The sequence below is a fragment of the Callithrix jacchus genome, chromosome 2 (genome assembly GCF_049354715.1).
Source record: "Callithrix jacchus isolate 240 chromosome 2, calJac240_pri, whole genome shotgun sequence".
In the NCBI taxonomy this organism is placed as follows: domain Eukaryota; kingdom Metazoa; phylum Chordata; class Mammalia; order Primates; family Cebidae; genus Callithrix; species Callithrix jacchus.
The window spans coordinates 137,255,438-137,279,925 of NC_133503.1; the positions used below are offsets into that span (position 1 = coordinate 137,255,438).

At 39.4% G+C, this 24,488-nt stretch overlaps 1 protein-coding gene and 1 pseudogene across 6 annotated transcripts in view; one reads left to right on the forward strand and one right to left on the reverse strand.

Annotated features, from left to right (window-relative positions):
- The window catches only part of ARHGEF28 (Rho guanine nucleotide exchange factor 28), a 333,758-nt gene that overhangs the window by 127,911 nt on the left and 181,359 nt on the right, over window positions 1-24,488 (reverse strand). The window contains exon 1 of one of the 6 annotated variants that reach the window (XM_035291421.3): window positions 5,180-5,371. The exons of the other annotated variants lie outside the window; for them this stretch is intronic. Within the exon in view, the coding sequence (XP_035147312.2) occupies window positions 5,180-5,264 (85 nt within the window). The 5' untranslated portion in view covers window positions 5,265-5,371. Of the gene's footprint in view, window positions 1-5,179; window positions 5,372-24,488 lie in introns of those variants that run through there. 6 annotated transcript variants of the gene reach the window in all.
- LOC103791586 (ATP synthase peripheral stalk subunit F6, mitochondrial pseudogene) lies at window positions 12,770-17,573 on the forward strand (annotated as a pseudogene).

The following is a 24,488-nucleotide window of genomic DNA, read 5'->3' on the forward strand; positions in this document are numbered from 1 at the left end:
CACTCTTCATTGAGAGCCAAAGAAATCTTAGCAGGCTATGTCACCTTTAGGAAAATGTTTCTCTTCCTTAATAAGGATTTCTCTAGTGACTTACTCATCATATGGTATTCAGCTGTCATTTGGGAAGTTTTTAGACTGAATACACACATGCACATCCACATACACGTATACATCTGATGAAACTTCACAAAAGGGAGGAAGGGAAAGAAGACAAGACAAGCCCATGAGATAAAAGTAACTCACGTTTAAAAATCATCATTAACATTTCTAAAATGCCATCATACCTCTGCCTACTTATCGTGTCAAGGATTATTTTTTCAGATTAGGTACCTGCCCTCTAAACATTCAATGAGCTCACGAAATAGGCCAAAACAATGGTCTCAGGGTCTTAGGTCTCCACTCCCAGCATACCAAATCTCTCTAACTGTATCTTTTTGTCCCGGACAAACCTGTAAACTTTCCAGGTCACAGTGGAAAGCACTCCCAGCCCCTTCTTTTCCCAATTCATCCTGTCTCTTCCTCTCCTAAGCCAACTACTCTGTGCTCCAGGCATCTGTGCATCTGTTCCCAACTCCAATCCAACGATGTAGGTAAGTACTATATGTGTGTGTAGGAGGAAGGTATCAAGATGCATAAACAACCCTACCATCTTGCTCCTCCAGAGTCTCCCCGTCGCTTCTCCTAGTAAAGATACACAAAAGAGAGGGAGAAGCTAAGATGGGGAAGCACAATGGTACCTTGCGAACCCAAGGTAGCTACCCATTGAAGTTTACCATCCTTTACCTCTACTGAGAGGCGGTGAAACATACCAGGAAGAACAAAACTGCTTGAGTGTCCTGGTTCTTGGCCTGGCTCTGCCATTTTTTAGCTCTAATTTGTGGCAACACACTTCTCCTCTCTGAGCCCTGGAGTCCCCACTTAATAAATGAAGGTGACAGTCACATCTAATATACAGGTCTTTTACAAGACAACACATGTTAAAAATGCATTATGCATATGTCATTCTTTCATTCCTTCTCCTTCTTTGTCCTACCATGATCACCATTCCCTGTGTTTCCTGGTATGACTTTGGGAATAACTGTAACATTCCCTAAGCTTCAGTTTCTTCACCTCTAAAACAGAGATAATATATGTATTACAGAGTTATTTTGAGACTCACATGTCATAGATGTAAAGCATGTACTATAGCTTAGTAAAGATTAATAGGTTACCATATAAATATTAGTTATTTTTATTATGATTAGAGAAAATATGGTGCTAAGCTCTCCAAAGTTGTCAAGCCCTCTGGTATGCATTGCCTTCTTTGGCAACTGTAACCTGGTTTTGCACCAGCAAAAAAAAAAAAGAGAGAGAGAGAGAGAAACATTTTTCACACTATGTGTCATTGAAGAGGCAACATATGATATGAGCTGGGGAAGGAGAGAATGAGAAAAGTTACACAAGTGGATAAAAGGCATAAGAGAAAGAACATTTCAACATTTCCTGGGGCCTAATGATTTATACTAAAGTATGCTTTTTAAAGAAATGACAATTATGAAAACCTTGGGTAAAGATAATACCTATATTTTCCAGTCTTTGATTAATAAGCTATAAATTTCTTAATGGAATCTCCTACTTTAAAAAAACAACAAAACAGAAAATCAGACATTCCTGGAGTCCCTGAAGTGGAACAGTAATGAATTCCAGCCCACTCCAGCCATTAACCACTGAGCTGCTAGTACAGTCAGTCCTAGGGCTGCCTATGAAAGGAGCAAGCCAACTTTTGGGAACCCCAGGCATACATGTTGGGCAGCCTGGTTTTAACTGCTTTCATCATGCTCCGATCTGGACATGGGTCATTTTCAAAGGCACTCCTTCTAAGTCACATCCTCTTATCTTCTCTCTGAAGGTATGAGGATAAGAAAGTACTAGATACACTTTTTAATTGAAATATGGTATTAGTGGGTTTCTGCTATTGGTGTTTTCCTCTTGTTACCAAATCCTTGCTCTAAATTTTCACATCATTCCCTGTACAAGCCAGTAATATGTATGTGTCCAGGATTCTATCAAAGAAAATAATGAAAACTAGGACAGAAGGAGATATTAAAACAAAGGAAATGCTGACAACGGAGGTCAGGACAAGGAAAAAACAAGAGAGAACATAAGACATGACACTACATCTGACCAAATTCAAGAGAGGTTTGCAAACAAGCCAGTAATTCCAAGCCCTCAAAACTACCTTCATGATTTCTCAGGTGACTTGAACCTACATCTGAGAATAATGTTGGTGGTGATTAAAAGGAAGGGAAGAATGATTAAGAAATTCAAGCCACCTTAGTTTTGAAGACTGACAAAAATACTTGTGATATCCTCTAGGTGACAAGAGACCACAGTTCACAAACTGACCATCAGGCTAAAAAATCAAGTTCCTTGATATTTCTTCCACTATATGGAGGGGGCACATCTGGGTCCTGGGAGATGGGTCCCCATGTTAAGATTCCTGTCAGCAGAGACAGCATCTGTCAGGGTCATTACTTCACCATACCCTCAAAAACAGTGCCTGGCACCCCCCACCCCAAATGCTTCTTGAACATGTGAATAACTCCCCTCACGTCACTATTGCCCTCATCTGTCAAATGAGGGGATTGGACCAGATCATCTCTAAAGCCCTTTAGGTTCTAAAAATCTGTGGTTCTGGAACTCTTCTAGCTAGCATTACAGCATGACCAGACCCCTGCTTCATAACTAAATCACAACGATTTAATAAAGAACGAAAGTGTGGAACATGGTCTAACAATCCCCACTGCTCTGCTACCAACCTCATTTTCACTCATCTTTTATCAGTGGCAAATAGTTAATCATTTCCATATCCCAGGTACCTGCTTTCACTTGAATCATGTTTAATTTATACATAGCTATGCTATGACTTTCTGTTGCCACTCATAGTGGCCACCCTCCAACTTTGAATTTAAAAGGAGAGCACAATAAATGCATTCCCTACAATTTCAATGGACTCTCAAAGTTCTCCACTGGCTTCCTCATCATTAATCCCATGTCTCTCCACGGTATAAGGCTGCCCAGGCCCCAACGACATTGGGCAACATAAAAACAAAACTAAATAAAGCAGACTAGTCCCCAAATTTAACTGGATTAGAATTGGCACAGAGATTTGGTGGACTCTACAGAATGGCACCTTCCCTCAAGCAGCTCTCAATGTACCAGAACTAATAATATTCACTCCAAAGTCATAATGACTGTGTATCTCCTCTCTGATAAAGCAATTAACTATTTGGGAATAATGTCAAACTTACAGAAAAGCTGAAAGAAACCCACTAATTTTTTTTTTAAAAGAGAAGCTAAAAGAATAGCAGCACAGAATAACAATATATACTATTTACCCAGATTTCTATATTGTTAACATTTTACTCCATTTTCTACAAGCTTGTTTTTATAAGCACATGTTTGTGCTCTTTTATATATAAATATATATATTTATATATACACATATATATGTTTATATAGTATATATTTATATACACATATATATGTTTATATAGTATATATTTATATACACATATATGTTTATATAGTATATATTTATATATACATATAGTTTATATATTATATATTTATATATGTTTATATATTATATATTTATATATGTTTATATATTATATATTTATATATATGTTTATATATTATATATTTACATATATAATATATATATATATCATGGCCCTTTAATATATGACTATATCCACCAAAGATATACAGGCTTTCATGTTGAAAATTTTTTAAGGCTATTCCTTCCAACATCTATAAAATCAATAAAATAGAGAAAACAATTTTCTTAGATAAAAAATAAAATTAATTTTTAAAACATTAATTTTAATGTCTTAAAAATAGTATGTTGAATATAAGCTATTAAAGTCTTCAGTGATAGAATTTGAAGGACGGCAGCTGAGCAACATGAAAAATATGTTCAGACTGAGTCTTTCTACTAGCCCTAGATGGTAAACACATCTTATTCCTGGAGTTGGCCTTCAACTAAGCCAAAGAGAAAACAAGCCAAAGAAACACTTCTATTTTATTTCAGAAGGAAGGAAGAAGATGCTTGAAGCTAAGCTGGTATGCTGACAACTGCTAGCGTCTATCCTCCTCTGGAAGAAGCACAGGGTGACAGGGTAAGCCATCCTGCTCCCTAGATCAGGTATGCTCCCGAAGGAGGGTCCTGCAGAGGTAACCCGCTTAGAAACACCTTTTCTGCTTGCAAGCTTCTAAAAATGTTTCTTTTCTCTTTGAATGAAAAACATAACTACACATGCCCCTACACAAGACAAGAAATGGGAAGGATTAGACACTACCTTATTTTTTTAAGCCTCAGAAGGCAACAATTATCACCAGCTATGCCCAGCCAAGGATGGGACAACAGCTTCTCACGGCACCTCTTCTGTACCCTAACACCAGCTTGCCCCTTTTCCCACGGCCCACACTACAACAAGAATGGGTTGCAAGTAAGAGAGAACATATTGTTGTCAATCATGCTCAGATAAACGACTCTTGTTTTTTCAGCAGTAAAGGATTTTAGTTAACTTACTTGACAATTACTTTTAGTAAACTAGTTAATATGTGCCTATATTCTCTGAAGATATACAGGCTTTTGTGTTTAAATTATTTTTTTCAAATCCTTTCCTTATAACATCTATAAAATCAATAAAATAGTATAAAATAGAAAAATTTTAGTTACAAAATATTTTTTAAAATTACTACACACTTGAAAACTAAAACAAAAGACACAGAAACTGGGTGTGAAACACATGGGTTTTCTCTGCAAATCCCACAAAGACTGAAAATGTTTAAATCAACAGGACTCTTATTGTCAAGGTAACTCCACGGTAACTCTATTAAGTGAATCCAAAACACTTACCTTGTACTAAACTCCTCTTTTTTTTTTTTCTAAAGAGAATTGCACACACATAATAACACCAAGGTAGGTCGATTCAAAATGAAAGGAACATAAGGCAAATCAGTAGGTTTGCCTCAGAAACCTATATGTATCCGTACAGTGAGAGTTTTCTAAAGATACGCATAAACACGCACTACATTGGAAAAACAGTCTGGCAAAGGAACAAGGAAAAGAAAGGTAAGAATAGGATGTCTGGTTTTGCTTGTCCAGGAAAGAAAAGATACTGCAATCTACCTTGTTTAGATGCCCTTCTTCGAATCTTCATTTTGGGAAAGGAAGGCCACGAGTAGTTAAAAGGTGAGTCGGAGTCAGAATCCATCTTTTTGTTTTGGTGAAATCAACAGATGAAACAGCAGAGACTCGGGAAGAACTTGGGGCGTCCCCAGCCAGGAGGCAAGCCTCCCCGTGTGATGTAAAGGGAGGAATGAGACTGGATGAAATAGCTCCTGCACACCGGGGAGGGAAAGGCAATAAATGTTTTGCTTCCTTCGGGCATTCAGGCGTGTAGACAGACAAGGAGGCTGTAAATATTAAAGCCAAACTGGGGAAGGAAAGGAGGGCGAAGGCGGGGGAGCTAAGAGTTTGGCTGAAACAGTGCAGTCCACTTATTCAAAAGGTCATTGGGAGCAAATGAATCATTAACTCCTCTCTTCTGGTTGCTGGAAATGGAAATGAAAAAGGAAGGTAACTGGGAATTGAAAGAGGGCTGCCTGTGATTTAAAAAAAAAAAAAAGCCTCCAAATGCAGGCTTGTTTTGCTCGGAGTGAGAGTATCGCTTCTCAGAAGAGCCACCCAGTGCCCTGTTAGATAAAGGTTGAGGTTTATGTGTGTGGACAGCCAGAAAGCTTGATCCCCAGGCAAATGAAGGCCAGCAGACTCCAGGAAGTGCTCTTTCCAGAGCAGACTATTCTCTCATGCCATTGGCAGCTTGGGCAGCTTTTCTGATCTAAGAACCAAAAACAGCTCTGATAATTCATTTAACAATCCAGTCTCACTGCCCTTTTAATCCTAATGTGGTTGGAAGTTTTCATTTTTATATAGCTTGTACTCATTTCATTAGATTCATACAAAGTTATCTACCACTGTTTAGCACAACTGGGGTATTTCCATATTGGTACTGTCACCAAGTTTGGCCGTCAGTTATCAGGATTTTGGTGCCTTTATAGCTTTGATCTAAGCTTTCAGTCCATCTCAATAGAGCTGGTGACTAATTTACCACAAACCAACAGTTCTTGCAGTCTCCCTGAACAATTCTCCAGTAATTAGCATTCAGGAGAAGCTCATTATGGCCTCCCCATAAATCGTGGCACTACTCAAGCTCACTTCTCTGCTTCCTATAGGCACACAAATGCACATGCCCCAAATAAGCCCAAACACAACAGCCAAGATCTGCAGTGGAGAAAAGGATGTTCTAAATGTTATTGGGGAGTCTCTTTTAAGCATTTCTTTTAGTAGAAACAATAGCAAGAAATGTTTTGTTTTGCTTTTTGAGGTCATCTGATGTCCAAATAAACTAAAGGACATTGGAAAAATATGAAGATCAAGTCTGCAGATTTAGAAGCTAATAGTATGTGTCTTAATTAACATTCATTTCTTTGCTTCAATTATTTCCTAAATTGTCAGTACTACTGTGCCACACTATGTAAGAAAATAGCTGTACAGCGTGCTCAATGAAAGCTAATCCTGTCTGATTGGATAGGGGTTGAGTGAGGGGCATAGGGAGAAGAGGACAAAGGGGAGAGACCACTTAATTTCAAATTTAAATCAAAATCAGAATTACATAAATCACTGCTGTTTTTATATAGTTTGTCACCTATACATACAACTAAAACAAAATACAACTATAGTTACAAGGATTGCAATTGAGTGAAAAGAAATATTAATACATTTTCTATTTTGTGGCCTTTTTTTGTTGTTGTTGTTGTTGTTGAGACAGAGGCTCACTCTGTTGCCCAGGCTGGAATGCAGTGGCAGGATCTCTGCTCACTGCAACCCCTACCTCCTGGGTTGAGGCAATTCTCCTGCTTCAAACTCCTGAGTAGCTGGATCTATAGGCATGTACCACCACATCCAGCTAATTTTTGTATTTTTAGTAAAGACGGGGTATTGCTGTGTCAGCCAGACTGGTCTCAAACTCCTGACCTCAAATGACACACACACCTTGGCCTCCCAAACTGCTGGGATTACAGGCGTGAACCACCATGCCAAGCCTGTGGCTTTTTATTTGATGAGTAAGTACATATTTTTCTCAACCAGCTGGATATAATTATAAGAATTTTCAGCCCTTATATCCAGTAAAAGAGTTTCAGTCTGTATGGATCTTTAATTAGAAAATATACCAAATCTTGTGGAAGAGTATTTATATTCACTCTCAATTTCAGAGCACAAAACAGTGCCTAGGATGCTGTAGGCAATGGCTGAAAGAATGAATGATTTACAATAATCAGTCTCCCGTGTAAATGACCTTTACCCTGTAGATGAAGAATCTTTACATGACAACTGATTAAAAACACATCCTTTGACAAAACCATCAATGTGAACTATTATAAAGTGTTTAAAATATAGATTTGTATTTTATTTATCACAACAGTTGCAAAAAGAACAGTACTTCTGAGTAGAGAAAACCCATTATCCTGAGGCTGCAGAGAATAGTGGGAGTGTGCACAGGTCTGTGGCCCTTTGGCTGCTTCTAAGTTGTCCGTAGACCAAAAAAAAGGGAACTTCATTAGTGTAGACAATCACCAAACCAAAATAGTGTTGGATCAGGAGATACTGTTATTTTTCTTCAACTGTACTTGCTACCATAAAAGAGTCCTTTGAAATGTAAAACATCCAAGGCAGTTGGAAATACTAAAGTACTCTTGTCTTCTGCTAGCTTTTGAATTTGTTTGATCTTGCTCCTCTAGTTCTTTTAATTGTGACAATAGGGTGTCGATTTTAGATCTTTCCTTGCTTCTCATGTGGGCATTTAATGCTATAAATTTCCCTCTAGACACTGCTTTAAATGTGTCCTAGGAATACAACTAACAAGAGACGTGCAGGACCTCTTCAAGGAGAACTACAAACCACTGCTCAAGGAAATAAGAGAGGACACAAACAGATGGAAAAACATTCCATGCTCATGGTTAGGAATAATCAATATGATGAAAATGGCCATACTGACCAAAGTAATTTACAGATTTAACGCTATCCCCATAAAGCTACCATTGACCTTCTTCATGGAACTGGGGAAAAAAACTACCTTAAACTTCATATGGAACCAAAAAAAGAGCCTGCACAGCCAAGACAATTCTAAGAAAGAAAAAAAAAACCCCAAAGCTGGAGGCATCATGCTATCTGACTTCAAACTATACTACAAGGCTACAGTAATCAAAACAGCATGGTACTGGTACCAAAACAGAGATATAGACCAATAGAATAGAACAGAGGCTTCGGAAGTAACACCACACATCTACAATAATCTGATCTTTGACAAACCTGACAAAAACAAGCAACGGGGAAAGGATTCCCTGTTTAATAAATGGTGTTGGGAAAACTGGCTAGTCATGTGTAGAAAGCTGCAACTGGATCCCTTCCTTATACCTTATATAAAAATTAACTCCAGATGAATTAAAGATTTAAACATAAGACCTAATACCATAAAAACCCTAGAAGAAAACCTAGGCAATACCATTCAGGACATAGGCATGGGCAAAGACTTCATGACTAAAACACCAAAAGCAAAGGCAACAAAAGCCAAAATAGACAAATGATATATTAAACTAAAGATCTTCTGCACAGCAAAAGAAATAATCATTAGAGTGAATCGGCAACCAACAGAATAAGAAAAAATATTTGCCATCTACCCGTCTATCAAAGGGCTAATACCCAGTATCAACAAAGAACTTAAATTTACAAGAAAAAAATGAACAATCCCATCAAAAAGTAGACAAAGAATATGAACAAACACATTTCAAAAGAAGATATTTATGCAGCCAACAAACATGAAAAAATGCTCATCATCACTGGTCATTAGAGAAATGCAAATCAAAACTACATTGAGATACCATCTAACTCCAATTAGAATGGTAATCATTAAAAATCTGGAAACAACAGATGCTGGAGAGAATGTGGATGAATAGGAACCCTTTTATACTGTTAGAGGGAGTGAAACCATTGTGGAAAACAGTATGGCAATTCTTCAAGGATCTAGAAATAGAAATACTATTTGACCCCAGCAATCCCATTACTGGGTATATATTCAAAGGATTATAAATCATTCTATTATAAAGACACATGCACATGTATGTTCATGTGGCACTGTTTACAATAGCAAAGACTTGGAACCAGCCCAAATGCCTATCAATGATAGACTGGATAAAGAGAATGTGGCACATATATACCATGAAATACTATGCGGCCTTATAAAAGGATGAGTTTACATCATTTGTAGGGACATGGATGAAGCTGGAAACTATCATTCTCAGCAAACTGACACAAGAACAGAAAACCAAACACCACATGTTCTCACTCCTAAGTGGACGTTGAACAATGAGAACACATGGACACAGGGAGGAGAGATCACACGCCAGGGCCTGTTGCGGGTGGAGGGGCTAGGGAAGAGATAGGGGGTGGGGAGATTGGGGAGGGATAACATTAGGAGAAATACCTAATGTAGGTGACAGGGGGATGGATGCAGCAAACCACCATGGCATGTGTATTCCTGTGTAACAATCCTGCACAATCTGCACATGTACCCCAGAACTTAAAGCATATTTTTTAAAAATAAAAAAAAATAAAAAAATAAAGAAATACTAAAGTCCTCATCTTGAATTGGTGGGAGTGGTTTTTGTAGCTCCTTGCTACACAACCCATGCTAAACCTATACTATACTATCCCCTTAACTAAAGGTATAGGAATATTATACTTCTTACAGTTGACTGATGCTATGGGAAAGAGGGAGACATGTTTCTTACTAAATTACAAATGGAACAGAAGTAATGCGATATATAGGGACTCCCTAACTTGTTTTCTTAAGTTGGTCAAAATGTGAAAAAGTGTTCAGAAGGTTACAAATGTAGAGAAAGCAGAGTAGGGAGCAGGATTTCTCAGAGGCATCAGAATGGAGGTAGGGGCCTGGGGAAGAACTGTTCATTTTGAATGCATATTATGGGATTACCATCCCAGAATGTGTTGAATCAATCTCTCTGAGGGTGGCCCAGGAGTCTGCAATGATTTACAACAAGCACCACCCCTATCCCAAGCAATCCTTATGCCTATGGAAGTTTTAGAGTCACTCAACTAGGAGGTAGATAAACCCCACATCAGCAAGTTGCTGGAATAGGCTGTTCCTCCTGTGACTATCAGCGACAGGTCAGAAGAACTTCAGGGCAACGCAGACAGAGAGAGAGATGAAAAACCTGCATAAAAAGTATTTCTATTAGTTGAGATGCCAGACAGATTCAACCTAATCTAATTCTCCCAAATGCAGTCCTTGTTGACCAATTATGTATCAAGTGATTCTTGATGTCAAAATTATTTTGAAATAGTATTGAACTACCTAACCAATACATGTGAGACGCCCAACTGATATATGTGAAAATACCTCAGATATCAAGAGACTTTCCAGTGTCCTCATTTGCTTTACCATTTCAGTGTTTTTTAAAGAATAAAATGATTTATACTAGCCAGCCATGAACAGTTAACATACAACTAGTAAGTGAAGTCAAAAAAAACTGTTTGTGCAGCCCTTTTTATTTTTAGGCCAGCTTACTTACTTCCTTGCTCACCAACACATTTCTTCTGAATGTAGGTCATCTATCCTCCTTGTTTTCTATAGTAATTGAAGTGAGTTTTTTTTCCCCATTTCATCAATATACTTGCATTTAAATTAATTCAAGATGTTATTTACATCTCATTCATATTCAACAGGTGACTATTACTGGCTGACTGCAATTACAGTCAGCAGAATTCAATGGCATATCCCCCAGGCCACCCTTTCATCATGTATCATACAACTGTTACCATGTAAGAGTATGAATGATTTCACAGAAGATACCTTTACCTGAACGTGCCTCCTTTAATTATAAAATTCGTCACATAGAAAAGAACTTCCATGAGGTTATAATTATTCAGGGAAGATGCTGCTGCCTTGAAGTTCAGCTTTCTAAAAGACCCACCTAGAAAGGAGACTTCTCTTGATCCTTGTTTAGACATTAGCCTGCCTTTCAACCTTGATGAAATTAAATATCAAAGAGGTATTTATGTTTTGATTTGAATTACAGTATTTGTAGTTTTCTCATCTTCCAGTGGGACTCAAAATTCTTTGTGGGCAAGAACTGTGTCTTACTTACATTTTTAAAAAATATATATTTTATTGTGTTTTAGGTTTTGGGATACATGTGAAGAACATGCAAGATTGTTGCATAGGTATACATGTGGCAATGTGGTTTGCTGCCTTCCTCCCCATCACCTATATCTGGCATTTCTCCCCATGCCATCCCTCCCCAACTCCCCACCCCCCGCTGTCCCTCCCCTAGTTCCCCCACCACAGACCCTAGTGTGTGTTGCTCCCCTCCCTGTGTCCATGTGTTCTTTTTGTTCAAAACCCGCCTATGAGTGAGAACATTCAGTGTCTGATTTTCTGTTCTTGTGTCAGTTTGCTGAGAATGATGGTTTCCAGGTTCATCCATGTCCCTACAAAGGACACAAACTCATTGCTTTTTATGGCTGCATGGTATTCCACAGTGTACATGTGCCACATTTTCCCTGTCTAGTCTATCATCGATGGGCATTTGGGTTGGTTCCAAATCTTTGCTACTGTAAACAGTGCTGCAGTGAACCAACATCATCCTGATACCAAAACCTGGCAGAGACTCAAAAAGAATCATGGATATTCAGGCCAATATCCATGATTACTTACATTTTTAATGCACCACAAGCTAAAAAGAAAAATCATGAATTTGGGAGACATATATATATATCCGGGCTCAAATAATGGCTCTGTCACTTAGTTAGGGGCCCTAACCAAGTCATTCACATTTTCTAAGCCTTAGTTGTCTCATCAAATGGAATCATAACATCTGTACTTTAAATGGTTATTGTGAGGATCCAGTGAGATTATAACAGTGAAGAACTTAAATTTTCAACAAGCTTTAAATGTGAATATAAATAAAGTTTCCCTTTCATATATTACTCTTCTATATTATAGACACTGAAACACTCTTTTTTTTTGAGACAGAGTCTCTATCACCCAGGCTGGAGTGCAATCATGTGATCTTGGCTCACTGCAACCTCCACCATCCAGGCTCAAGCAATTCTCCTGTCTCCTCAGCTTCCCAAGTAGCTGGGATTACAAAGCATGCACCATGGCCAGGCTGGTCTTGAACTCCTGACCAAAAGTGATCTGCCTGCCATGGCCCGCCAAAGTGCTGGGATTACAGGCATGAGCCACGGCTCCCAGCCACTGAAATAGTCTCAGTTTGACTCTAAGGAGTAATCATTTGATTTTCAAAACTGAGACAAGGCAATGTGCAAAGAAATTCCAAGAAAATCATACTAAGACAGAAAAAAGAAGAGGGGAAGAAGGAAGGGGAAGAAGCGAAGGAGCTCGAAGAGGAAGATTTGCTTTACTTCTCTACTTCATTGTTAAGTCATCGAGACACCACAGTTTTCAATATTACTAGACATAGTTTCTAGAAAGTCATAAAAATTCCAGATAAAAGGAAGCAAGGCCTCTGAGGCTAGGATAAGCCTTTCCTGGATAACTCGAGCCAGTGCAGTGACAATTTAATGTATGCTTCACCAAATGCAGCCTTAACTTCTAGCCTAAGGTGAAAATCAGGGATGGATAAAGCCTTCCTCAAACTCCCTTTGGAAGCTACCATGTCATCTCTCAGCAAGCTCAACACAAGCAGTCCTGCGGAGCTAACTGTGGCCAGGCACCAGGTGAAATGGGCAGCTTTCACAGGGAGGCTACGTTGTACAGAAAATGAAAATATTTATAAGCATGGCTCTTACCCTTGTGCCAAGACGCTGTCACTCTGAGAAGCATGGTAGGAACAGCACATTCACATCTGCAGTGTCACGCTCACTCATAGACTTTATCCTCTCAAAGTCAAATGATGAGTGCAGCCACCCTGAGCTGTGAATTATTATTTTCCTCCCTACCTCCCCTCCCTGCTTTCTATTTTTTACAGAGCCCATAAAATTGAATTCACATAAAATAGACTGAATTGGGAGCATGGTACAACTACTGTTGTCATAAATTGGAATCACATGATGCCACTGTCTATAATACCATCTTGCTTAAAGCAAAATGTTTTAATTTCTTATCTATCACTATTACCTTTATGTATTTGAACAACAACAAAAATCTATATGCACCTGCAGAGGTTCTGATATGGTCTTTACATCCCCTATTCTCTAAGAAAAAATAAATAAATACCACATAGAAGCCCAGCAAGAAGACATCACTCATATTATGACATATGTCTCCATGTAATAAGAAAACAAGAAAATACTCAAAACACCTCAGGGCAGGAGAATAGTAATAATTATAGTATATTATTGATAAATATTAATAAAAATTAATAATAGATTTCGCAACATGTTAAAGAATTATATTGTCAAAGCTTCCACCACCAATGGTTAATATTGCTACAGATGTAAGTTCTACCTAGATGATTATCTTAAGAAAAAGAACAAACGGCCGGGCGCGGTGGCTCACGCCTGTAATCCCAGCACTTTGGGAGGCCGAGGCGGATGGATCACAAGGTCTAGAGATTGAGACCATCCTGGTCAACAAGGTGAAACCCCGTCTCTGCTTAAAATACAAAAAATTAGCTGGGCATGGTGGCGCATGCCTGTAATCCCAGCTACTCAGGAGGCTGAGGCAGGAGAATTGCTTGAACCCAGGAGGCGGAAGTTGCGGTGAGCTGAGATCGTGCCATTGCACTCCAGCCTGGGTAACAAGTGCGAAACTCCGTCTCAAAAAAAAAAAAAAAAAAAGAAAAGAAAAGAAAGAAAAGAAAAAGAACAAACAACAGGAAACTTTGGTGAAGCTCTTTTTGTTTTAAATGCTAACGTTTCTGAGCATAACCTGAAAGGAAAGAATTAGGGCAAATTTGCTCAGTGGTTCTGAATAATAAATCATGAGGAATTTTGAATTTATCTTGTAGAGGCAGCACGGAGAGTGGATGTGAGGGGCCCTGGATGTGGAAGAAGAAAGAATAACAGCCCCCAGTCTGAACAGAGGAGGGATGCAGGGATAGGGAAGTGCCTGGTGTACCCCAAGGAGAAGAAATCCCTCCTAGAAGGAAGAACCCACGGACTTCAGGAGAGCAGCATCTAACTGATAATCTTCCATTCCAATTTTCCCAAACAACATCTTGCATGCCATAGACTTGTTCACAGACTTATTTTTATCAATTTTGATATTAAAGTTTAACTGACTATAGATTTTATATTATCCACATGTAAATAAGTTAACTATGAAGTATCAAATGAGCAAAGAGTTTAATAATTACATTTATACAAGCTATAAATTCCATAGATCTGAAGCTAAAATTCACATAAAATATGATAGATAAAACTCACTTAAAAAAGGGCAGGCTCATCTTATATTTGCTTCTAGGGTATGGTTCCTTCTAGAGACTCTTAACTGACACATCAAGAAAATATATATGTGTATCCTAACCGATGTATATACACATATCTACAAATACCTGTATATTCAACTGTGTGTATCTGTATTAGCTAAACATGAGTGCATGCTGATATCTACAACTCTAATCTGTTACCACGTGGATCACTGTAGCCTCTTCCCCCTGCTTATCTGTAAGTACCCATTCCAACAGAGAGAAACCTGGCAGCTACTAGCTGCAATCCATTTACTTAATTGTGAAATACATGTAGAGTGGTATCAAAATTCTTAACCTTCTAGTTTGTGAGAAAAAAAACTGTATCTACTAGAGGACAGTGCTTATTGTACAGTTTCTTTTGCCTTTATTCTTATAGACTCTACTCATTCCCAAAATTAATAGATCTACACCTCCCCCACTACACCCAAAATTCCCTCTGGTAAGCTTAGTTCACAATTCTTTTTTTGAGACAGAGTCTCCCTCTGTCGCCAGGCTGGAGTGCAACGGGGTAATCTCGGCTCACTGCAATCTCAGCCCCACAGTTCAAGCAATTCTCCTGCCTCAGCCTCCCAGGTAGCTGGGATTACAGGCACCCGCCACCATGCCCAGCTAATTTTTCTATTTTTAGTAGAGATGAGGGTTCACCATGCTGGCCAGGAAGATCTGAATCTCTTGACCTGACCTCATGATCTGCCCTCCTTGGTCTCCCAGAATTTCATACATTTTTAATACAGCTAGATTGTTTTGTCACATTTTGCATTCCATCCTAGGCTACTCCAACTTCAAGGTTTTCTTAAATTTGCATACATTAAGATTTACTCTGTGCACTCTAATGTTCTGTGGGTTTGATAAATGCATAGTGTCGTGTATCTACATTTCAAGAATCAAAGAACACTTTCACCACCCTAAAAAAAAATACATACAATGTTGATGATAGGTGAAAAGGATATAAGAACCAACTAAGAGAGTTCCCAGCTACCAAAAATGGTAAAAATACCAAAAACTTTGACAACAAATAAAGTCGTATTTGATTACTACCCAAAGTGCAAAATAAATATCCTTGACTCTATATGACTGAATAAGTAATGGGGGGAACAGGCAAACTTTCATGTAGAAGAATTCCAAGTAATTTATGTAGATATCACACCTGCAAGGATTCCACACCCACAAGGATACAGATTAACTCCCGACTTTTTCTTTATGTGTGGGCTACACATAGTGTGGAAAGTGAGGTGAAAAGAATAACTTTACAGCGGAGAAACCAGACCAACGCACCCTTGGCCAGGTGATCAAGGTCAACATCAACAGTGACAAAGAATTCTGTTAGAATGTACCTTTTAGATGGTGTGATGAAAACAGCACTTTACCTTTGGGTCTTCTTCCCCAAACCCACAATTCTCAGTGTAATGATGAAAAAAAATCAGAAACCCCAATTAAAGGACATTCTACAAAATTCCTGACTAGTATTTATTAATGGCAGCTTGATCCTAATAGGATCCTGGAATAGAAAACAGAAACCAGGTAAAAAGTAAGGAATCAAAATAAAGCCTATTTTATAGGCTTACATACTTTAAAACTTAAAAAAAAAACTTTAAAAATACTTAAAAAATAAATAAAACTTTAAAAGTAAAGTTTATTTTTAAAAATTTAAAGAATGGGAGCAACAAGTACAGAATCTATATTCACTAAATGTGGAACTAATGCTGAAAGAATGTTTGCATTTATATTCAGATATGTAGAATTCAAGTCCTGCATTAAGCTCCATTGATTTTGCTTAAGTTCTTACTATGTGAAGTTGCCATGTAACTCTGTAACTCTGAGGAAACTAACTGAAGTATACTGAAAATAATTCTGATTCAATATGAAAAACAAACAGTGTCTCCTTGGGGTTAATAAGATCTCAAGAGTGAACCCCCTGAGAGGTTTACATTTGTCACCTGGGTGGCAGATAAATCCATCTCAGTTAGATGGGCTGAAATTTCATTGGCAGACAAATCTCAAGAACCGGGATGAACCTACCTAGCTCATTCCAAGTTTTCTCAAGCTCTGGACACCTTCTATTTGACTTTTTTTCTTTTTTTGAGACTTTGTCTTACTCTGTCATCCAGGCTGAAGTGCAGTGGTGCAGTAACTGCTCACTGCAGCCTTGACCTCCTGGGCTCAAGCCATCCTCCCACCTCAGCCTCCTGGGTAGCTAGGACCATAGGCACATACCATGCCCAGCTAATTGAAAACAAAATTTTTTTTGTAGAGACAGGGTCTCACTATGTTGCCCAAGTCAGTCTGGAATTTATAAGCTCAGGTGATCCTCCCACCTTGGCCTCCCAAAGTGCAGGCATGAGCCACTACACTCAGCCCAACTTAACTTTTAGTTTTGATTTTCTGTTATTTTAAATATTATGAAGAAACAACAGACTGCTTCCTAGTGGGTCTCCTATTTGACTTCTGATTGTATCTTTCCTCCCTATACTTTAGTGACACATCTTCAGTGAAGCCTCATAATGTAAAGAATGAATTCTGACAGCAGTGGTAGTGGTGGTGGCTCAGGCACATAGAGTCACCTTGATTCTTCAGAAGCACTTCAGGTTTTCCTCTGTCATTCGGCCAGTAGTCTCACTCACTTTGTAGAGAAACGTTGGTATTACAGCAGTGGCATTTAACAAGGAACTTTATCCCATACAGAAAGTCTTCATGGGCAAGACTGCAAATACAAATCTAAGCGACAGGGATCCGGAGGGCCTGCAGAGCACCAGCAAGAGCTGGAGAGTGAGCTTCTAAAGCTTAAAGCAGACAGGAATATGTTACTTAATTTCAAATTCGAAGATCCTAAATTTGAAATCATCAAAAAAACCCAGTCCTGAAGAAATAAAGTAAAATTCATCTGGTAATTTGTCATGACTTTGTTGCACAACTAATCAGAAGTATCAGAGTAAGTACACATTTCATAAACATCAAATGTTCTTTTAATTCTGATTCCAAGTCAATTATTTAGTGAAGTTGCAGGGAGAAAAGAATAAATTCTGTTGGCTTTCTTGCCCATGCTTCAACTATGGGGCCATGTTTCATAAAAATGCCCTTTAAATTAGCCACTCTACAAGGTAAAGCAAATTGTATTAATAAATCATTAGAACATATGTGCCTGGCATGAAAGCTAACCAGAATCTTAATTGCCCTTAAGTCCCATCCAAAAAATTAGCCACTGGATACTCAGTATGAAACAAGCCTACACACACAGACACACATGCGCACATACTTACACTGCAATCAAGCCTGCTGCCCAATGACCCCTTTGTGAATGTAATTCTTTTTTAAATGCTCGTATACACAGGTATTCTGAAGTGTTTCAACACAAGAAAAGGGGAAGAAATCCCCTAATGGTATCATTTTAACTACCATTTCCAGAGTATATTTCATATTTTTCATTTGTTTCATATTTTATAAATTGTCATTTTCTTAAGAATTTCTACTTGTTTGAAGTTTATTACCTAATCATTTGATTGAAATATCAAAATAAAGGAAGCTTTAGGAATGGAATACATGAAATGTGCTTAGTCACTAAGCTGGTTTATTTGGGGTCAAGGATCTTATTCTGGAGAAGGAAAATTTAGAGCTGAGAGAAAGTACTGCCACTTTTCCCTCCCTTATTACACTTCAAAAAGTTGGCCTGTAAAATGAAAGAAAAGGGTAATTTAGAATGTACTAAAGGTAGGTTGGTACTGATGGCACACATCAGGGGTCCTGGTAATGTCCTTAAGACATTAGTGTAAACATAAACCCACTCTCTTCATCCCATTCTGTACACTTCAAAGTCCAACAAATGATCCTGTGACAGCAAATTACAGTCACTTGATTCTTCTTAATGTTCAAAAATAATTAACTTTTAAAGGTTTAATCATCTCATAAGCTGAGTGATTGTGAAATTTTTTCAACACTTTCTTCCCCAAAGTTTTCCCATTTCCTACAGATCTGTGATCTCGCAGGTGATAATCATTGAAAATCTGTGAACCTAATACCAGTGGACTTTCATTAATTCCTTTTGTAACTAGTCATGATAAAGGTAGAACTCCATTTATCTAATACCCCCAAAATTAAAAAACCCAGTATGTTAGGGGTGATTTCAGCTCTGCTGAGCTCCCTCGGGGATCTCTGACTGTGGTTCTCAACCTTGGTTTTGAAACCTCAACAACCACCATAAGAAAATTTCCTTGAAGTGAACAAAAGGAATACAATTTGAGTCAGAATTTATACAAATAACTTTGCCTTCCCAGTGGTCTTCATGGCATATTTCATTGTCTCCAGCCCTTTTACTTCAAAATGATTCACTGGTAAGCTTTAGTTTGTGGTAGAGATAACCTCCAACTCCCCAAAAAAAGAGAGAGAGAAAAAAAGGAATCCACAGAAGCTCTGTAGCCTGGGACTTAGAAAGAGATCTGCCAAAAATTAGGCCTGAAAATTCTATTCTAAACATGTTTCTCAGAACAGTTCTAACCCCTCCCATGTTCATGCAACATTCTTGAGGTTTCAGCCTAGATACACAGGTGTTATTAAATATCAGCCGAGAGAGTCAGCATCAACTCACAGGGGCACAGCTCCTAAGATGACATACTTAAGATCCTCTTTAAAAGCACCTCAAAATGTTATTTTTCACAGGCAACTTAAAAGTGCCATTTTATAATAATACTTTTAATCTAAGAACTTTTGGTTCATATAAGAAGAGAAACTAACCTAATTAGTTCTACTTATCTGGTTTTTTGCCAATCTAGCACTATTGATGGCACTGTCTCCCCCAGCTCACCACTAGCACCCATAGGCCTGGACTCTCCCACATATGCCTACAAATGGAGATCCTGAAAAGCCATATTATACTCCCCCTAACACTCTGTTTAGAAGGACTGTTTCTTTGGTTATTCCAGTCATTTCCTACCAGTTTCCTTTTCCTGATGTTTTTCCTTTCGGGGTGTGGGGAGGCTTTGTTTCTCTCTCTTGGTCTTGTCTACAGTCATGAAAGGGCTGTGTCTTCTTGGGAAAGAAACGTGAACCTCATATCCTACTGCTTGTTTCTGTTTCTGCTTCCTTCTCTTCCCAACTGGCCTCTAGATGGGTTTTTCTTTCTCTTTTCTGTTTTGTTTTTTGGTATGAAGTCAGGTTTCCTTCCATATCCAGCTTGGGTTCATCTGTCCCCAGTGCCCACCCTCCCAGTCCCAATACCCACCAAAAGGTTTTCTTTTCCTCATCTTACATATTAGTAACAAACAATAACAGCAATGAAGTAGCCCAAAGTATTAAAGAATCGCTGTGATTTGAGCCCCTGCATATACTGATTAGGTCACTCTATAAAATCAACAATATGCATTATAAAAAGGGGAGTTGGGAGGAAATAAATACTTGTGCTGAGGAGCCACAACATCTTCCCTTTTTTCTTATAAAAGTAATGCACGCGCTTAATAAAAACAAACAAAAACAAACATATGGCATCATTTTAAGTTACTTTCTAAAATGGAGCTTACTTATAGAATATGTCAAATGAGCAACACAGGACATGAATTATCTTGTTTTCACAATTACAGCTGCGTAAAAAAGAAAGGCATGCACAAGAAAGAATGCTGGTAGGAAATACACCCAAATTTAATAGTAACTGCCTTTGGGTGGGGAAATCATAGGGATTTTTTTCTACTCTTTCTAAAATTCCCAATTCTATTGGGAACATTCATTACTTCTATAATTATAGAAAACTAAAATATATTTTTCCAAGAGGCTTATTTTGCAAGATACTACACTTAGTATCTTCTTGGGCACTTGCACCAAGCCCACTCTCTACCAGCCAGACCTGGAACAGCAGATGAGGCACTGCTGCATGCCTAGAGCTTCAAGGTACTGAGTCTCTCCAAGCCAAAAGGAGGATGCCAGCCAATGCCATCCTCATGTCCCCCATCCCTATAGGGAGTGTCTCTAACTCCCTATCACCTTCCCTCACAGGAAAAGTCATAACACGCTCACATAGTTCCTGTTTTGACATGTCAGTTTCACCAACCCGTCATTTTTTTTCTATCCAAATAGTCATAAGATATTCAGCTTTAGCCAAATAAATTCATGTCATCTTTCATCTAATGCAGACCATGAGTGATAAACTATTGCCGGAAAATCAGCTTCAGTATGAGTGTCACCACATCCGGTCTGTCACCCACAACCTCACTCACACTTTGACATATTATTTGATGAAAGAACAGGAACATCATGTTCCAGGAGCTTCTGTAATTTCCTTGAGACACTGGCACTATGGTTTCAAAGTCCTCAAGGAGAAACTATGGTTTCACAGTCCTCAAGGAGAAACTTAACGTTTAACTGGATATCTTAATTTCCCTTTTTTTTTTTTGGAGACAGAGTCTCGCTCTATGGCCAGGCTGGAGTGCAGTGGCTCGATCTTGGCTCCCTGCAACCTCTGCCTCCTGGGTTCAAGAGATTCTCCTGCCTCAGCCTCCGAAGTAGCTGGGACTACAGGCACACGCCACCACACCCAGCTAATTTTTGTATTTTTCGGTAGAGATGGGGTTTCACTATGTTGGCCAGATGGTCTCGATCTCTTGACCTTGTGATCCGCCCACCTCAGCCTCCCAAAGTGCTGGGATTACAGGCATGAGCCACCACCCCGGCTGATATCTTGATTTCTAACCAAAGCCACACAGCTTTATTTTTTTCAGATTCAACCTCTTAAAAGTAGAGCTTGCAAGACAGCATCTAATCAAGCCATTCACAGCTTTGCTAATTCAGTGACGGTTTATGCATCTTTGTTTGCAACTGGGATTCCAGTTTTACAGCTAAGACTCCCCACCTACCACATTTCCCACAGGCTGTCCGCTTGTTCCTCAAGACATTCATTCTCCTTCTCCTCAGCATAACATTTGCTGCTGCCCAAAGGGTTCATTTGGCTCAAGTAAATGGCACCAAATGTGATTAAGAGATAGGATCAAAATTTTAAGCAGTTCCTATTTCTTTTTTTCTTTTTCTTTTCTTTGAGATGGAGTCTCACTCTGTTGCCCAGGCTGGAGTGCAATGAATGGTACAATGTCAGCTCACTGCAACCTCCGCCTCCCTGGTTCAAGCCATTCTCTTGCCTCAGCCTCTCGAGTAGCTGGGACTACAGGCACGCACCACCATGCCTGGCTAATTTTTGTATTTTTAGTAGAGATGGGGTTTCACCACATTGGCCAGGCTGGTCTCGAACTCCTGAACTCAAGTGATCCACCCGCCTTGGCCTCCTAAAATGCTGGGATTACAGGCATGAGCCACCGAGCCCAGCCAGATCCTATTTCTTAATCACATTTCGTGCCATTTACTTGAGCCAAGTGAATCCTTTTTGTCTTATTTTTTTGTATTTCATTACATCTACCTCCTTTTCTGCTGTTTCCTTCAAATGCTTTGCCATCTTTCCCCATCCTACCTGCCTAGAATATGAAGGAGTCTTACTCTGTACTATGACAGCAACAGAAGCAGATCTTAGCCCTTCAATTGATGATTCTCTCCTTTGACAAAATGCCAACCCTTTACAGCATCTGCAGAGAATCAGCCCTTAACTCCTGCATTTGGCATACATGTCAGCTCCTCACAGAGGTAGTTCGGGGTCCCTGGCTAGGATGAGCTTGCCAGTTGTTACCTGCCCGAGACATTTCTCCACCCAACATTTTCAGTGTATAAACTAATGGTAAGTGTGATTCTTGATGCTCCAAAAGGGCAATAAAACATCCCAAAGGATGGGTACAAAAAACAGAAAGAATGAATAAGACCTACTATTTGACAGCACAATAGGGTGATTATACTCAATAATAACTTAATCTGTACATTTTAAAATAACTTATAGAGTGTAATTGGATTGTTTGTAACCCAAAAGATTTGTGCTTGAGGGGATAGCTACCCCATTCCCCATGATGTGCTTATTTTGTATTGCATGCCAGTATCCAAACATCTTATATACCCTACAAACATATACATTTCCTATGTGTGTATGTGTGTGTGTGTGTGTGTGTGTGTATTTCCTATGTACAAAAACTTTAAAAAATTAGAAAACAAATAAAGAAAGAAAACACTTCTAGGCTGGGCCCAGTGGCTCACACCTGAAATCCCAGCACTTTGGGAGGCCAAGGCAAGTGGGTCACCTGAGGTCAGGAGTTTGACAGTGAAACTCCAGCTCTACCAAAAATACAAAAATTAGCTGGGCATGGTAATGGGCGCCTGTAATCCCAGCTACTCAGGAGGCTAAGGCAGGAAAAGTGCTTGTACCCAGGAGGAAGAAGTTGCAGTGAGCCAAAATGGCGCCATTGCATGCCAGCCTGGGCAACAGAGGAAAACTCCATCTCAAACAATAAAAAATAAAAATAACAAATAACAAAAGAATATTGAAGTGGCCTCCAGGGAGAGCCATGTCCTATTCCAGACTGCGTCTGACCATCTGACTATTCCTCGTAGCTTGCTATCCCCTTCTCTGTCTCAGGTTCTTTGAAAATCTGTTATCATTTCCTTTGCAAAAAGTCAGGGGACTTTATTAATTCAAAAAGTTTAAAGGAACCAGAAAGCAAATGCTAGCACAATAAACACTCATCCCTGGTCCTTTTCATAAATTACTGGATTAAGGTCGTACTCATTTGTGTCTCTCAAATCCTTCACAGACAGAATGACGTTATTGACAAAACACTCAGACAGGTCAAACTACTACAATTTCCATAGCACATGTCTTCTTGCTCACAAGCATACACATTTGAAACTAGAGTGAGTTTTTAAAACCTGAAATTAAGATTATCCCAATGTTTAATACTTTTACTGCCAATCTTCCTCCCCCCCGCAATTCGTCTTAGTAAACCTTCTTCAAAGCTAACATTCCCAGAAGCATGATGTAATTTGTAGCTGAAACATCCTGTGTGCGTGAGTAACAGCTACAGCCCTGACATCAGTGGCCCATGACAGCCATCTATACAGAGATGTTTGCTTTCTTTTTACCTTCTTCTCCCCCTCTTCTGTAAGTAAATTATTACTCTTACCTTAAATAGCAAAAATATTAAGGGCATGCATATTGCTTAGTGCGGGTCTAAATTTCTCTTCCAATTTCAGTAGAGCCATGTGCAGCAATATCCTGCAAGCCACCCCTGGCATGTGGCCAAGCTCCTGGCAACACCATCAACCAACACGGCGGGTGCTTCCTCCTTGCTCTGCTCCACGCAGCATGATTTCCAAACTGTCGTAACTGCTCTGTCGTGTGCTGGCACGGCATACTCACCACACTCCCCCGGCCTCCAGGGAGCCCCATGCACATGTGGGCTCACGGTGACTTTGTGGGTCATCCACCCCCTCCATTAGTCTCACCCTGGGCAGTGATTTGGTTTTTCCTGATTGCACTTCAGCTTGAGCCCTCAGTCACCACCATCACCAACACCTCACACCTTGCAGTTTCTAAGGCTGTCCTGCCCACCTGTGCCTTCCAGGTGTGTGAGCTGTCTCAGCTTCATAGAACCCGAGAAAACCAACGGGGAAGGTTCATGCTCACTGCCTCTTACTTGTCAGCCCCAGAGGTCTTCACAGACCACCCACGTCCCCAAACTCAGCCTCTGCTGATAGCTCAGCCTATGTCTTCAAACCCCGCATCAGCTTCATTATGCTCTATTCACCTCTAGGTAACTTAGGGGATAAGTCTGGGGCCCAAATTAACCTTGAAGAAGCAGTACCTGGGAGGAGATTTAGGAAGGTGTCCTCAGGGAGTTGTGAAATAGGATATTTGTAAGCAGATGAGAATTCCCAGGTTCCACGGGAGGAAATACCTCCACCTTGCCAAGGGTGGAGGAACACCTGGTTCCTCTGAAAGGACACTCACATCAGACTCAAATCCCAGAACAAGCATCTGGTCTTTTCCTGAGCTCAGCAGGGTAGATCACACAGGC